The sequence below is a fragment of the Carettochelys insculpta genome, chromosome 10, assembly GCF_033958435.1.
Source record: "Carettochelys insculpta isolate YL-2023 chromosome 10, ASM3395843v1, whole genome shotgun sequence".
NCBI classification, from domain to species: domain Eukaryota; kingdom Metazoa; phylum Chordata; order Testudines; family Carettochelyidae; genus Carettochelys; species Carettochelys insculpta.
In genome coordinates this window covers 900,686-917,272 of record NC_134146.1, presented here as the reverse complement: position 1 = coordinate 917,272, position 16,587 = coordinate 900,686, and the positions used below count along the sequence as shown (strand labels likewise).

General features: G+C 44.2%; 1 protein-coding gene across 5 annotated transcripts in view; it reads right to left on the bottom strand.

Moving 5' to 3' along the window:
* Positions 1-16,027, bottom strand: part of FARP2 (FERM, ARH/RhoGEF and pleckstrin domain protein 2) — a 132,893-nt gene extending 116,866 nt beyond the window's left edge. For all 5 annotated transcript variants that reach the window (XR_012646753.1, XM_075003719.1, XM_075003716.1 and 2 more), the window contains exons 1-2: positions 15,954-16,027; positions 7,175-7,402 (exon numbers count right to left, since the gene is read on the bottom strand). Coding sequence is in view for 4 of the 5 variants with exons in the window: in XM_075003719.1 (XP_074859820.1) it covers positions 7,175-7,378 (204 nt within the window). In the remaining variant the exon portion in view is untranslated. The remainder of the gene's footprint in view (positions 1-7,174; positions 7,403-15,953) is intronic.
* Positions 16,028-16,587: the final 560 nt, after the last annotated feature.

Here is a 16,587-nt window from a genome sequence, read left to right as displayed (position 1 = left end):
CTGTCCTCCTACTTCCCACATATTTAAGTTAATATTTTTGCAGCACACAGAAAAATCTCCTATGAAATGAAGTTCTAAATATATGAAGGAAGAGAGAGCAGGGATGGGGAAGAGGAGGCAGGGAAGCATAATAGCTTCATGTTCAGAGCTTTGTCTCTGCCATTAAGACCAAAAGTTTCCTTCAAAAGGAGGGGTGTTGTCTTAGAAGGATTGTAGACTTGCCAGGCATTATTTCAACTTACAACTTGTTATATGCAATTTGGAGCATCTCTTAAAACTTATTTCCAAGTAAACATTTTTGGGTTCTATTTTCCTATTTCCCATTCTTACTAGTTTTATTCCTTGATAAATATGTATAAGTATTTACATCTTTTTCTTCACAACTTCCCTATAATTATGGCATTTTTTCCTGATGATTAAACTTTAGTACAGCTATTATTGTTAGCACATACTGATATGGATTTTTATCATCAAATACTGGCTAGAAGCTGAAAATAATTCTTAAAAAACATTCAGGAAGTCACTGATTGGCATACAAGATTTCAGATTACTTCCTGAACAGCACTGTATGCAGTCCCAAAGGTCCTAAGTCAGTTCCTGATTTTAAGATCTAAGAATGTGGTGAGTCACCATCAATAGGTCAGACAGCAGACCACTGACCTAAAATGACAGTGAACACAATTTCATGCCACACCTTTAAATTACAGGTGAATGAAAACCATAAAAACCCCAGATGCCTAAAATAAGCCTTTCGAATAAGATGTTAAAGAACAAGTAACTTTAATAAAGGGAGAAATTACATGCTTTTAAACAAGTCAAGCAAATTTAGTGAAACTGATTGATGGACACATCTGTTTTGTTCAACACTTCAAAACGACATGCCAAGAAAACCAAGTGCAGGGCATCTCTCATTGCCAGCACTAAGTACTGTATCTTAGCTCAGCTTAGCTGTCTAGCTAAAATAGAATAGTTTTCAACAATAAAATACACCAGTATATTCCACTGAGCTTTGAAATAATGCCATATCTGTTTTGATAAAGAAATGAAATCTTAACCAACCTGGAAATACAACTAGAGGCAGTCTCAGAAATTTTAATTTCCACTCTTTTTCCAAACTCGCTCACATATGCTCTACGATTTCTTAGACCGCACCTAGTCTCAGGTGAGGCATTCAGGAATTTGAAGCTCTCCTTTCATACAGCTTAGTTTATTTAGTTTCTCTTTCAAAACATGAACATTAAACAAACGTACAATGCAAATTAACCACATGCCAAATCATCCCTGCAAGACATACTACAGGAACAAAACCATGAATATACCATTTACGCCAGGGGATGGAGCAGAGTCCAACAAGAATTATTTCTCCTTTTTATTCCGCAGACCCCAACCTCAAGTTCTATAGGTTTTAGAGCTGGAGCTACTAGTCCTAAGGACAAGGGTTGGAGGCAAACGCAACCCCCCAAGATGCCACCATCCATAGAAAGTTTCACCACAGATTAACACACTTACCTCTTTCAGCATTACCTTGCACTCTACACTTTGCTCCTTGGAGATAGTTCATAAGTGTGGGCAGGAAACCAACAATGGCCAGTTCCTAGGTAAGCTGCTGTTCTGTCTCAAGTGTGCTACTCACCCTACAATCTCCCTGGATTTTAAAATAGCTATGTGACTAGAAAATATTGCTTCTTGTTCCCTCTAACTCCATTAATATCCTTCTGTTACCCCTCATGGGATGCTGGGAGCTCCAAGAAATTCACCAGACTACACATCAAGTAAACTGTCCCCAGCTCCACATGGGAAAGGGATGTATTAGCTCTGCATCAAAGCAACTTTAATCCCATTCTCCCAAAATTGCTATGTCCATATATATATAAAGAGAGAGAGAGAGAGAATAAGAAAAACATGAATCCAGCTCTATTACATTATTCTGTTGTTCGATAGGCAACAGTAATACTTTGTTTTTTTCCTAAAGTGTTAAAAGGGGACACACATAAATCAAACAGCTTGGTAGACATGTGAATATGCTCTGGCCTTGCAGTACTCAAAAATGAGAAAAGACAAAATGTCTATTGTAAGCTCAAAGTTTTAAGTTAATTATATGAAACAAAGTGAGTGGTAGAAATGCCAAAAAAATGAAAAGAAAGCAGAAAAAAATAAATTCCCAATGTCTAACTGCAGAGTCAATGGAACAAAAACTCCTACAAACACTAGTCAAGCCCACAGCAAAGACCTAGAACAATCCCTGACTATTCAGGGCAGGGAAGTAGGACAAAATCCTAGTATTCCTTCCAGCACAAGGACTGAAGATTTACAGAACTGTAACTTTCGCACAAACTCAAAATACAATTAGACTTCATTAAGTGAAAAAATTTGCACTCAGCACTGTACAACCATGCAATAAGACATTTCCAGTCCCAAAGAACCTGTGATCCAAATAGATAAGATAAAGAAGAGGAAATAATATATTTCTCTTTTATACGGGTAAAACGTGCGAAGATGGGGAAATCACTCAAACTTAACTTCAAGGAGTTAGTTGCAGAGCCAGGAACGTAACACAGAACTCCTAAATCCCAGTCCAGGTGTTCAACCAAAAGCCATACCTCATACAAGAGGAGTTTGTGTATATTATTTCAGTTAACTATGCAGTAAAAAATAAACATGTGCAACAATGATCAAGTGTGCCTTCTGCAAATAAGAGACCCTTGATTATTTCCCTGTGCCCACTGCGATACGTATTTGAAGGGGACCCTCTGCATACAGCAATTAAGTTCAGTAGCCTCCAGCTTAGAATTTCCTCCTTAATTACATTCTTCCAACTCTAACTGCAGTTCTTTCAAGGGTCCCCTCCCACTTTGGCCCCAGGGTCCATGGTAGCTGTCAGCCCCGCTGATCAATACAAAGTGTTTTGTCATCTTTTCTTTCATTCCAGTGCATCATTTTTCTGACTTCTTGTACCTGAAGGCAACACATACCTGCAACTACTAGAGGGGATAGTTTCTGAAACCCAAACTAACCCTCAATTTGGTAACAATTTGCCAATATGAATATCACCAGCCGAAGCAGCAGGAGAATCCAATGGAATATCTTTTCCTCAACATATAAATAGTAACAGAGAGGTAGCCCTGTTAGTCTGTATTCTAACAAAACATATGAGCAGTCATGTAGCACTTTAAAGACTAACAAAATAATTGATTAGGTGATGAGCTTTCATGGGACAGACCCACTTCTTCAGATCTGAGAAGATCTACATGCTACATGACTGCTGATATGTTTTGTTATATAAGTATTACATATAAAATTGCAGGAAGAATTTCTTCAGGAATGATGAGTTTTTTTCTTGATTAGCAATAGAGCATTCCAAATTCACAGAAAAATCTGAAAATTATTGAACACAGTACAATTTTGCTTGCTTATAAACCTGAACATTGAACGGACTGCACTTATAACCTGTAAGGAATTAGATTTGTAGAAGCTTTATTTAAAGTAAATTAATCCTCTCCTTTGAGGGGAAGTGAAATCAGGTAAGTATTTTGTGAGAACAGTTTAAGAATGAAAAAGGGAAAATAATGCTGAACTCAAACCCAAAAAGTACAGAAATATGGAATACATACCTTTAAGTCCCTTAGCAAGTCAGTTAACTCTGCCTTGTGCATAATGGCATGCATTAGGAAGAAAATATGCAGTTCCCTTGCACAAGAAACAATAGAAACTAACACACATATCAGAGATCAAACATCTGCCATTATTAATGGCATAACAAACAGCCAACTAGATAATGCAGCTCTTAGGTGGCTTCATTCTTTCCTTGAGGAGCATCCTCATTGGGCACAACTGCACCTCCTCTGTAAAAGCAAAGCTACATGGAGTTCTGAGAGTTCCAATCTCTCCTACACTCCTTCAGTATACATTCAAGTATACTAGAAATGGACAGAAATGTTTTCACTATGTTGATGACAACTAACATCTTATCTCCATTCGATTTGGCCCATGCTGCTGAACACCTAACCCAGGGTGAGGGAGGGGCTGGCTATGGATGAAATCTTGCAGTTTATAGCAAATCCATACCAGGCTGTAAAGTGCTCTCCAAGTTGTTCTGCTTCCCCGCAGCCTCGACACCCCTCTCCAGCCACTGCAGGGAGTCCAGGGAGGCCCAACCACTGCTGCTGCCCTACGTCAGGCTCCCCTGGTAATCTCCAAAGCTGCATCCCTTGGGGGATGGGATGCAATGGGGTGGGGGGAAGGAGAGGGCTTGGTGGAAGTGGGAAGGGACAGGGCCTCCTGAGCCAGATTTCCAATCTGCTCCAGCCTGTAGAGAGACGTCAGGCTGTGAGTTAAAGACCCCTGACTTAAGTATTCTGCTGCGTGTGGGCATTTCCTGATGAATTTAATGTTTCTGAAAGATATGCAACCCCATTTTCTGTTGTCACATGGGCACATGTTACTGGATCATTGCTCCACCCATCAAGACTTAAACTAGCAGATTTACCCTTGATATTTCTTACACACTGTTCAAGTTCCTTCACATATGCTGTATCTAGCAATCCTCTACCAGGTGGAGCGCAGTCTGGTCAGAAGGACTCAATGGAGCTGTTTATTATTAACAAAGTGAAATCAATAATTTGTGGAACAAATGAACTTTTCATCTATATGTCTTGTTGGTATTTGCTGGTCCTTACTACAAACCCATCTATGGTGGTGGTTCTACTGCGTTACTGAAATCTTTTGCTTGCTATTCATAATTTGTTGTTTGAAATATGTTCAGTTGCAGTACTGCAGGTAAAAGTACCAAAAAATGACTATGAAGCTGTTGTAAGTCTAAGTCTCTTAAGTTTAAATGGGATCCTGAAAAAAAAAAAATCAGAATGACTATTCAAAATCATTCTTCTCAGTTCTTTTCACTCTACTATTCAGTTAATGATTTACTCTTTTTCAACAAGGATTCAGATCTGACTCCAAGTTACCAAAAGAAGCTAAGACTGCACTTAGACTACACTTAGTTTTGGAATAAGCCCCATTGAACTCACTGGCACTTCAGTTTTTGAGAAATCATGAACAGTATACTCCCAAGTTATACGAGGGTTGCGCTCCTGTGCCCCCTCGCATCACTCAAATTTTGTGCAAGTTGGGCGGGAGTCAGGAAACTAACCAGTGCATGAGCACTGGTCAGCTTCCTGGCTCCCAGAGTGGTGGAGAGAGGGGAACCAAGCTGCCACCAGCTTCCAGGCTCCCATGGGCTTGCAGGAGCTGGAAAACTGACCAGCGCTGGTCAGTATCCTGGTTCCCAGAGTGGCTTCTCCCCAGCTTCCCTCAGCTGGGGGAGCTGGGCGGGCAGACAGCTGCAGCACAGAGGCTTTTTCTGTGGCTTCCCTCAGCTAGGGGAGCTGGGGGTTGGAGGGAGGAGCTGAGGAGGGGATTTCGATTTGTGCTTAACTTGTGTTAATGTAAGTTAAGCACAAGTTGAAATCGCACATATTGGGAATTTACTGTATAGGCTGGGGTTCCCTTTAGAAAGCTGAGCTATGCCAAAGTAAAATAGGGAACAGACTTATGGCATCACCATTATGGCCATGTTTCTAAATATAAAATAAAAAAAAATTACAGTGGCAACTGGTAACTCTAGATTTCTCATACTGATGCCTTCTCTACTGTACATTTTGGTGATAGAATCTAAACCCAGAGTTAACTAGTTAAATAAGGCATAAAGATAGCTAAGCTAAACTTTTTTTTCTAGCAATATCCAACACAGCAAACAGCTTGGAAATGTACTTGTCAAATCATAAACACACCAAAAGACACAGAGAATCTTGAAAAATCCAAGTAATTTTTCCTCTGTAAGCAGTTTTCCTTATGATATTTCATTCCTGAAACTAGGCTCTGCATCTTTGTCTTGCACTGCTTACATTTGATACAGTTTCCTTTTTCACCGAGGTAACAAATTTCTTCAAGTATTCCCAAATAGGGTCTCTCTTACACCCAAAAACTATGACAGTTTTTCCGTGGCAAAAGCGTGGGGGAATACAAGAAGCTGTGTGTGTGTGCTGACTATGGTCTTCCCTTCTTCATTCTAATCCACTAAACTGCTCCTCTTTATGCTGCCTTTGTCATTTCCTATATACTGTCTCCCTGTCTTAAGACATCTTAACTAACTCCTCTGTGTACTTGGCCCAGGTCCACTACCACAAGCACAGAACAAAACCAATCCTTTCCAGCCTGTGTCTTTCTTTGCACATTAGTCTGCTGAGAAACAGAAACTGGAAGCCCAGAATTTTCAAGAAGAGCTGGTAGATGGGTTAGACAGAGTAGAGTCATTAAGATATTTTTATGAGGCTCCATGTGGCTTCCTGCCAGTCCCAGATGGCTTCCTGGCCCAGTGCTGCTGGCATTAGCCCAGCCCTAGCACTGCTGCCTTCTTCCTGGTGCTGGTGCTGCCACTGTTGCCCCAGCCCATTTGGAGATCCTGCAGCTTTGCCTCTTCCAAGCCCTACCTGTGCCTGTCCAGCTGCTCTCTGTTAACCAGCATCTTTGCATATCTGCAAACTCTTGATCCCACAGTTGCTAGATATGAAAGCTTACTGTTTTTTGATTTTTTTTTAAAATCACTGATTTTTATCTACCCCATCCACTATCAAATCAAAAATGCACTAAGTCTTTTACCAGCAAATAAAAAATGTTTCAAGTGCTCCAAAAATATTAAAAGTATAATTAAAAATGTCACATCTAGATATCAAACTCCAACAATGCAAAAAATAAAAAACAAACAGATATACCCCCCCATCTGTGGCTTAATTACTATTATTAACAACATGCTTAATTACTGTATGTGCCAGCATATAAATCAACTCTCACACGTCACATTTCTTCAGTTAAAAAAAAAAGGGTATTTTAAATACAGAATTCAGATACTAACTGTACATCTATGATCCTTATAAGATCTACACTTACAGGTTTTTAGATGAGCAAATGAGGTCTATTTATGAGTAAGCTGCTTGGGGACGTGCTCTATAATTTGAAGGAAGACCAAAAGCTTCTCTTTTTCCTTGTTGCAAGTCTTATATTAATCTCCATGCAAGAAGCTCCCTGCAAATTTTGTCAGTTTATGCACCATTATCTACAGTGCATTCCACATTACCTGAAATTAAACCTATCTGAAAGTAAGAGCGAATGTTTTTCTTACCTCAATAGTTAGTATTTCCACAGTGTTGTCCAACAGCTTTATTTTGACCGCTAAATCCTTCTCATGCATTTTTGCAGGCGTCACTGCCATTACTGTAGAAAGGTTCTGCTCCGGTTCCAGTGTACTCACTCCAGTATTCTTTTGGACTCCCAGACGAGAACCAGGAGACTGAAGTACTCTGTATGTTCCTTCTATCTCCCCCATTATTCATCAACAACGTCCAAATACCTAAGGGGAACACCGAGAATAATGACTAACAAAAACAGGTATTTTTCATTAAAAGATAGTTATTTCATTTCTTTCAAAATTAAAATTTTACAAATGGAAAGCATAAGTCTACATTTTAAAAGTTATATAAGGAGTCCTCATGTATTTTTTTGCGCAACTACCAAAATGATCAAATTCCAGTATTTAAAAATATAAAATTAATCAAAATGAGGTTGAAAAAGCAAACAGGTATGGAACAAAACAAAAACGGGGACAAAAAACAAAAAGTAACAAACCAAACAGTCAAAAACAAATATGGATAGGAAACAGAAGAGCATAGTCAGAGAACACAGGAGCAAACAGTGAGAAGAAACTTGAACAAGAATGACTAACACCAAGTCTAAATTATTCCCACCACTGCTGGCAGCTAGGAAGCCTCATGATACAGATTCTGTTACAGACAACAGTTCCACTCTTATTATGAAGTCAGCACACCAACCAGATTAAATCTACGGAAGGTATTATTGAGATGGTGCAATTCTGGCCATGTGAATATGAGGAAAGCAGAGGACATGATACACCTTGACTTCAGCAAAGCTTTTGATATGATGCAAGCTCATTCCCCCATCTGCATTATTTGTGCCCATAAAATGCATTTAATACATTCAACTGCAAGTGATACATACATAGAAACAAAGAACATAGGCTATGCCTGCAGAATAGGTGCGTCGTCAAAAACAGTGAGTCAGAGGAGGACTTTGGAATTACAGATAACTTCAAAATGAGTTCACAGTGCAACGCTGTGGCAAAAGAACAATATTTATATATATCAAAAGACATACCAAGTAGAATGAGGGAAATGAGCCTGCTACTAGAACCGTTTCCAATTCTGATGATCACACATCAAACAGCATATGGAAATACTGGAGAGAGTTCAAAGAAAGACCTCCTGACCCAGAGCTACCCTTGAAGAGATCAGTGAGGGTAGAAGTTCAAGACCTTTGCCCAACATACTGAACTTCCCCCTTCCACATGCAAAGCTGCTTGAGCAGCAATCTGCTGCTGTGAGTGTAGTTCATTGGTTTGATGAAGACACTCTCATGCTCTCTATTTTTGTGGATTTCAGAGTGACTCTGAAGTTCAAGGCATAATCTGCAAAGCATGATGTGCATGCTCATGGGCAGAGTAGGCAGACAAAGTCATTGCATCTGATGAAGCGGGTCTTTGCCCATGCAAGCTTATGCTCCAAAATATGTCAGTCTATAAGGTGCCACAGAAGTTCTGGTTGTTTTTGAAGATACAGACTGACTTGACTACCCCTCTGATAAAAGTCATTGGTGAGCATCTTGGTGCTACAACAATAATATGACATTTTTCCCTTTCAGCTAACTATCATATCTGTCTTCTTCAAAGACTTGGAAAGCTCTGAATGTGGAGTGCCATCTATCTAATGCAACCTTCTCAATAACTGGTTTTCCTGCATAGAAGCATATGCTTTTTTCGTATGCGGGGCCTTGCAGTTCTTTCTGGAGAGCCCTTGAATCTGATGTCTTTGTTTCAAGTCTCCACAGAAAATTTTTCTGAGGAGTTGATGGTTAGGCACCCCAACAACGTATCCAATCTAGCATAGCTGAGCTTTTATCAGCCAGGCCTTGATGCTCATGGTATGTCACTTTTCGAAACCGTCAAGGCTGGTAATTTTGTCCTGCTAGTGGACCCCCATACTGGCATGCAGAGACTGCATATGGAAGACCTCTCTATTTGATATTTCATTTGTACAGCATCCAGGTCTCACAGCCGCAAAGAGGTATAAGCACAAAAGCATTATAAAACATTATTTCTGTCACAGGCTTTCAAAACTTTGTTCCACAGCTCTCCTAATGACAGGGCAGCTTTCTGTTTCCTGTTTGTGATCTCTTTGTCAAAAAAAAGACACAAGTGGAGATGCTGCTGACAAGACACCTCAAACTATGAATGATCAGCTTGCTTTAGTTGGATTTCAGTAACGGATATACTGGGGGATATGGTACAGAATGGTAAAGATGACTGATGCCACACCACATTTCTCTCCAGGCTGATTGTTGGGACAAACAATTTTAATGCTTCAGCAAAGCGATCTATGATGCACCGGAGATCTCTGTGGGTGTTATAGGTGGGCACAGTAATCAGCAAAGAGTATTTCTCTTACTAATAGTTCTGTTGTTTTTGTTTTTGTATCTGTAGCTGATGTACATGCCTCTATTGAGCCTGTTTGTAGCATGGTTGAGAATTTGGGTAAAAAAAATGTTCAACAATACAGGAGCAAGTCCCTAGCCTTATTTGACTCCATTTGAAATGGGAAAGGAGTCAGTGAGATCTCCTCTAAAAAATATACGACCTTCCATACCCTCCTGAAATAAATTAATTATCTTTACCAGTTAAGTTGAGCAGTCAGGTTTGCTGAGGATCATCCATAATCCTTCTCTATTGACTATATCAAATGTTTCTGTCAGAACAAAAACACTGAACAGATCCAACTTTTGTTGGATACATTTTTCTTTTATTTGCCTGATACTGAAACTCATAACTATGGTGTTACAACCAGGCCTGAATCCACCACTGAGTCTTGGACAGATTCAAGAGAACATGAGCAAAGGTTTTTTCCAGCAACAGTTAGAGATATCCCACAGTAGTTATCGCAGACGATGTTGAGACCTTTGTTTTAAAATAAAGGAATAACTATAGCATCTCTGAAGTCCTGCAGCATTTCTTTATCGTTCCAGAGGTCATTAAGGATCTTCTAAAGTGTTTTTACGACCTCTGGACCCGAAGAGTTATGTTTTTCTGCCAGTATTCCATCTCTGCCCAAGGACTTTCCTGAGATCATCATACTGACTGCCTTTTCTGTTTCTTCCTGGGGTGGTGAATCAAAAAGGTGCCGAATAGTCTTTGGAGAGAGATGATTAAAAGCACTTGTGTCAGTTGAGTGGCCTGTTGAGCAGTTGGCTATAATGTTCAATCCATCTGTGTTCCATGCCACGTTTGTCTTTGAAGACTGTACTCCAATGAACAACAAGAGTCCGGTGGCACCTTATAGACTATACTTGAACCATCATGAGCAAATCTGTGCCCAGCTTTGAAGGTCCATAGAACTAGTGTCAAAGAATCAAATAACTTGCTTAATTTGTTTCTGCATACACTTGAGCGTTTTCTGCCACCTTCTCCCACCATTCACCTTGTATTAAGCTTTGTTTTCTTTGTGTCTTGCCTTGCAAGTGTTTATATCTGTGTCTTTTTTAGATGGACTGAATATAATTTTGTCAGATTTGGAAAGCCTATTTTTTTTTTCTTTCAAAGAATACTGTGATTTTTCTCATCATTTTTATTAAATTAGTCACAGCGAGCCCTTTTCTTCCTGCCTTTCAGGAAGTTAAAGGCTGCCATCAAATCGCCCCAACTCTTCTCTTTTGTAAGTCCAAATCTCTCAGCCTCTCCTCGTAGGTCATGTGCTCCAGTCCCTTAATCATTTTCGTTGCCGTCCGATGAACCCTCTCCTTTTCTACACTGGGAGGCCCAGAACTGGATGCAACACTCCAGATGTGGCCTCACCAGTGCCAAACAGAGGAGAATAATAATTTCTCTAGTGCTGCTAGAAATGCTTCCCCTAATGCACCCCAATATGCTGTTAGCCATTAGGACCCACCCAGAACAAGATGGCACCTCTGAAATCCAAATCCGGTGATGTCAACACTGACAAAGCCAAACAGATGGAGCGCTGGGTCGAGCACTACTCCGAGCTGTACTCACGCAAGAACATTGTGGTCAACTCAGCCCTCGATGCCGTCGAAGTCCTACCAGTAATGGATGAACTGGATCAGGAACCAACTGTGGATGAACTGAAGAAAGCCACTGACAACACTGCAGTAGGAAAGGCCCCGGGCTGGGATGGTATACCACCAGAGGTACTCTCCTGGAACCCCTACATGAGCTACTGTGCCTGCGCTGGAAAGAGGGAGAGGTTCCACAGGACATGCGCGACGCTAACATCATAAACTTGTATAAGAACAAAGGAGACAGAAGCGACTGCAACAACTACCGTGGAATCTCCCTCCTAAGCATCGCTGGTAAACTGTTCGCTCGCGTCATCCTCGGCAGACTCCAGAAGATTGCTGAGAGGGTGTATCCCAAATGACAGTGCGGATTCCGCACAGAGATCTACCGTCAACATAGTCTTCTCTCTGAGGCAGCTGCAGGAGAATGCAGGGAGCAGAGGAAGCCACTCTATATTGCCTTCATCGACCTAAACAAGGCCTTCGACTTGGTCAGCAGGGATGGACTGTTCAAACTGCTCCACAAGATAGGTTGTCCGCCACGGTTACTCAAGATGATCCAGTCTTTCCACAAAGACATGAGAGGAACCGTACAATACGATGGCACATTATCGGATGCTTTCAGCATCAGAAGCGGCATCAAACAAGGATGCGTCCTTGCTCCGACATTGTTCGGGATCTTGTTTGCACTCCTCCTTAACCACGCCTTTGGATCTTCAACAGAGGGCATCTTTTTGCACACAAGATCTGACAGGAAACTGTTTAATCTTGCAAGGCTGAAAGCTAAATCTAAGGTGCGGGAAGTCCTCATCAGAGATATGCTGTTCACAGATGACGCTGCTGTCATGTCACACGCAGAAGACCAGCTTCAGAAACTGCTGGATCGGTTCTCCAAAGCATGCAAGGACTTTGGGCTCTCCATCAGCCTAAAGAAGACAAATGTACTTGCTCAGGACATTGCTGATTTTACATCAATCAGCATTGACAACTACACGTTAGAGGTAGTCCACGAGTTCGTTTACCTCTGGTCCACCATCACTGACACCCTGTCCTTGGAGACTGAGCTAAATAGGAGGATCGGTAAAGCAGCCACAACGCTGTCCAGACTCAGAAAGAGAGTGTGGAATAACAACAAGCTGTACACTCACACCAAAATGCAAGTCTACAGAGCCTGCATCCTCAGCACCCTCCTTTACGGCAGCGAGACTTGGACCCCGTACACAAGCCAGGAAAAGAGGCTGAACGTCTTCTGCTTGCGCTGCCTCAGGTGCATCCTTGGAATATCGTGGAAGGACAGAGTGTCCAACATCCTTGAGCAAGCTGGAATCCCAACTACGCACGCCCTCCTCAGGCAGCGGCGTCTCCGCTGGCTTGGCCACGTCCACAGGATGAATGATGGAAGGATCCCAAAAGACATCCTGTATGGCAAGCTAGCCTCTGGCAAAAGACTTCCTGGACGCCCCCAGCTGCGCTCCAAAGATGTTTGCAAGAGAGACCTCAGGGAAGTAGACATCAAGCCAGACAGCTGGAAGAAGCTGGCAGACGATCGCAGCAGATGGAGGCAGGAACTATACAAGGGCCTTCAGAAGGGTGAGCTGAGGATCAGACAGCTAGCAAAGGAGAAGCGAGCCCACAGAAAGCACAGCAAGGACCTGCCAGACACCCACTACATATGCAACAGATACAGCAAGGACTGTCACTCTCGTGTGGGTCTTCACAGTCACAGCCGACGCTGCAAATGAGGATGCCAAACAGAACTACGAAGGGCACGATCCATAGTCTACGTAGACTGAAGGATGCTACTACTATGCTGTTAGCCTTCTTGGCTACAAGAGTACACTGTCGTCTCATATCCAGGCTCTTATCCACTGTAATCTCCAGGTCCTTTTCTGCTGCACTGCTACTTAGCCAGTTGGTCCCCTTTTCATTTCAATCTCCTGCTTTCAGCCTCCCAAAACATCCTTCATCAGTCCAAAGCTCAACCTCCCAATGTTCTCTCCAGGTTCTCCTTATACAGTTCCTTCTGTTAATCAGAGGGGCAATACAAGACCAATATACAACATTCCCTCCCTCTTGGCTGTATTCTACCTTCAATTCAGAGATTCTGCCACAGAATACTGCCTAAGAACAGCAAGTTTTGGCTTTACTTTCACTGTCCAATTAGTCATGTTGTCCCTATTCTCTGCACTGCAAAGCACCCCTTCTCAGGAGTGTAGCAGAAAAGAATGACAACTGTGCTGTGACAAAGAGCATCATCCTAGCGGCAACAGGTGGAAGATCGGATCACCCTTTTCAGGTTTCACCTACAGCAGTACTACAGGGGCAGAGTAAAACAATCTGTACAAGAACCCAAGAACTCTCTACTACAGGACTGCTAAATAATCATACTGGATTCCCATTACTGTGCACTAAATGTAAGCCTTATGTTCCCCTCTATTTTACCCTTTTTTCCTCCACCTTTCCCTAATCTGACATCACTACTACTATCCAACATTTAAAATGGGAGTTCCACTCCCACAACCTAATAAGTGATCAGTTATTAGGAAAGACACTAATATTAAACTTTTAAAACTATCAGTTAAGCATTAAACTCATAAGTTATATTGTCAGCAGCAGCAGTAAACTCGGGAAGGCCAATTCAATTTGACATTTAGACTACCCCTTAGATCAGCAGTTCCCAACCTTTTCAAGATGGGGACCCATTTTGACAATTCAGAAAGACTTTGTGACCAAAGTCAGTTCAAAACTGAGAAGGGGAGGTGGGGGCGGCAGAGGTTTTCTGCTGGGAAAAACGCACCACCCCCAACCGCCATCTTAAACCCCTCTCAGTCCCACAGGCTCCCTGGCTGGGGAGACCCCACAGACACACAGCTAGGGCAGAGCCCTGGCTTAAACCCTTGCTCAGTGCCCCCCTCCCACCTACCTCACAGGGGAGTTCCGTGCTGCTGCTGCTGCTGCCCACCCCCAGTTGCTCCTTAGCTGGGCCGTTACCTACTCCTCCTCTGTCTGGTTCCCTGCAGCCCTCCTACTCCCTTCCCCCACTTGCAGCACAGGCAGTTTCCAATCCTACCACATTGAAATGGGACTAAATGTAATTGGTTTAAGGGCAGGATCCCTCCTGCCAGCTGTTAAACCAATTAAATTCCATTTCAGCATGGCAGGGCAGGGACTGGCAGCAGAGGATGAGTCAGGTTGTAGCGTCTGAAGCCACAAAAGGCTCCTTTAAGAGCCATATGCGGCTTGGAGCCATCCAGCTGGCAAACCTTATCAAACCTAGTTGTGACTCACAGGTTTGAAATCCTGCCTCAGATATAGATAATGCTGTAAGGTACTCATAGTGATAAGCGCTGTACAGTTATAATCCCTAAAAAACAAAATTTAAATTTTTACTTGAAAACAGACTTCCAGCTACACATATGGTGAGAAACACTTCTGTTTTTTTTTAATTCTTGGACTTGGTGGAAAAAAAAAAAGGTAACATTTTCTTTTAAGGATTTGAAATCTGAAGTAGTTTTTTAAATATGAAAAAACATATAATCGCCCTTTAATTTTACATTTCATTAAGAACGTGGTTTCTACTTTTGAGCCACTACATTATTAGACCATAAGGTTTTCTCTAGTTGAGAAATTTAAAGCTATCAGGGAAAAAAGTCACAATCGCAAAACAGGTTATATGCACAAGCAAAAAAACCTCCCTTCTGCACAGTGTTGTAAAGGAACCTACCATGAGATGTCAAGCGTAATTCCTGAAAAACATGTTACAGTGTCTTTGCTCTCTCCCAGCTAGCTCAGCTGGAACAGGAAGGACACTTGCCAGGCAGTCAGTATGAAGATTTTGACACAGGTGGGCAGGAATTTTTTGAAGTGCCATATCGCAATTTATTTTAAAATACTCTTCGGCAAGAAATAAGATGCTCTTGGTGACACCTTGATCCTCTTCTAACACACTCACATCTTACTCTTCCACACACTATCACTGCGGCTTCACTGGCTCCCAGTGAAAACAGAGAGTCACCACTGGGCACTCAAACAACCGGGACCCCTCTCCCGAGGCGCCCGCAGAACCCCGGCGCCGGCAAAGCGGTAACATGTTTGCAATGCGCCCATGCGCCGGGACTGCGGGACACCGGGCGAACTTTCCTCGAAGCTGAGCACGCACGTTCACCGCCCGGGGCGCGACGCCGGCCCGCAGGGACAGTAACGCGTATCCACCACCAGCGCGAACGCAACGCCGCAGCCCGAGAAGCCTCAAGTTTTGTGCATCATGGCGGCCGGAGCTGAGCGCTGGGAGCGTTCCGCTGCCACACGCGCCCACCTTTCGTGGGGGGCCGGCGGGCCAGCGCAGGCTCCCAGGGACACGAGCCCCGGCTGCTCCGGCCGGCGAGCAGGGCAGACAGGGACGGCCGCGGCCGGGGCTGGCTGCCGCCGCCGGCGAAGCGAAGGGCTTGTTTAGGAGCCCGAGCGGCCTCTCCCCGCGGGGGCCGGACCTGCCGGTAGATCAGAGGCTCGCAGCGCCGCCAGGGCCCCGTGCCGGGGCCAGTCTCATGCGGCCCCGAGCGCTGCGCAGGGCTGTCACTGCAGCCGGCGTCCCACCGCGGCTGCCCCGAGAGCCCGGCCAGAGACTCGGGCGCGGCCCGACGAGCCGGCGGCGAGGCTCGAGAGAGCTCAGGGCCAGAGCCCGGCGGCGAAGGGTCTCCGCGCTCAGCCGCCCCGCCCCCACAGTGCTCCCACGGCCCGATTCCCGCCGCCTGCCGCGCGCCCACCTCACGCGCCGCCGCTCCCAGCCGTCCCAGCCTGCCCGCGCGCCAGCGCTCCCGTAGTGCCCCCTCAGGCGGCCATCGCGAGCCCAGTCCCAACGGACCCAGCGCTGATTGGCCAGCGCTAGCCCCGGCAGCGGGCGGAGCCACAGCCGCGCTTGCCGATTGGTCCGCCACAGCCCACGTAGGCGGGGCTCCTGGTGAGGAGAACGCGTGGCCGGCCGGCCGGCCAGCCGGGGCACGGGCCGGGGGAGCAGGAGCGGGGAGGCTAGGCCCGGCCCGAGTCCCTCACACCCAGCCTGCTTGCTGCCCGCGGGCTGGGCAAGGCGCAGAGCCAGGATCGGTGCTTGAGGCCTGGCCCGTGGCTGCTCTATCCAGGGTCGCTTTAGCAGGTGGGGCAGGGACGAGCTAAAGCGACCCCTGCTAGGCCCTAGGGGCGGGAGGTGTAAGGGAAGGGGATGGGAAAGTTTCCTCAGTCGACCCAAAACTGGCAATGGGGTAAGTCAGACTAAGCTCTTGAGATTTAACAGCCCCCTGTGAAAGCTTTAAACAGAGGAGTTCAGGCAAGGGCTCACTGACGCGTTTGTAGCGGTATCAGATTACGAATATGCAGTCTTAGCCACCACGCGCATGGGGGGGA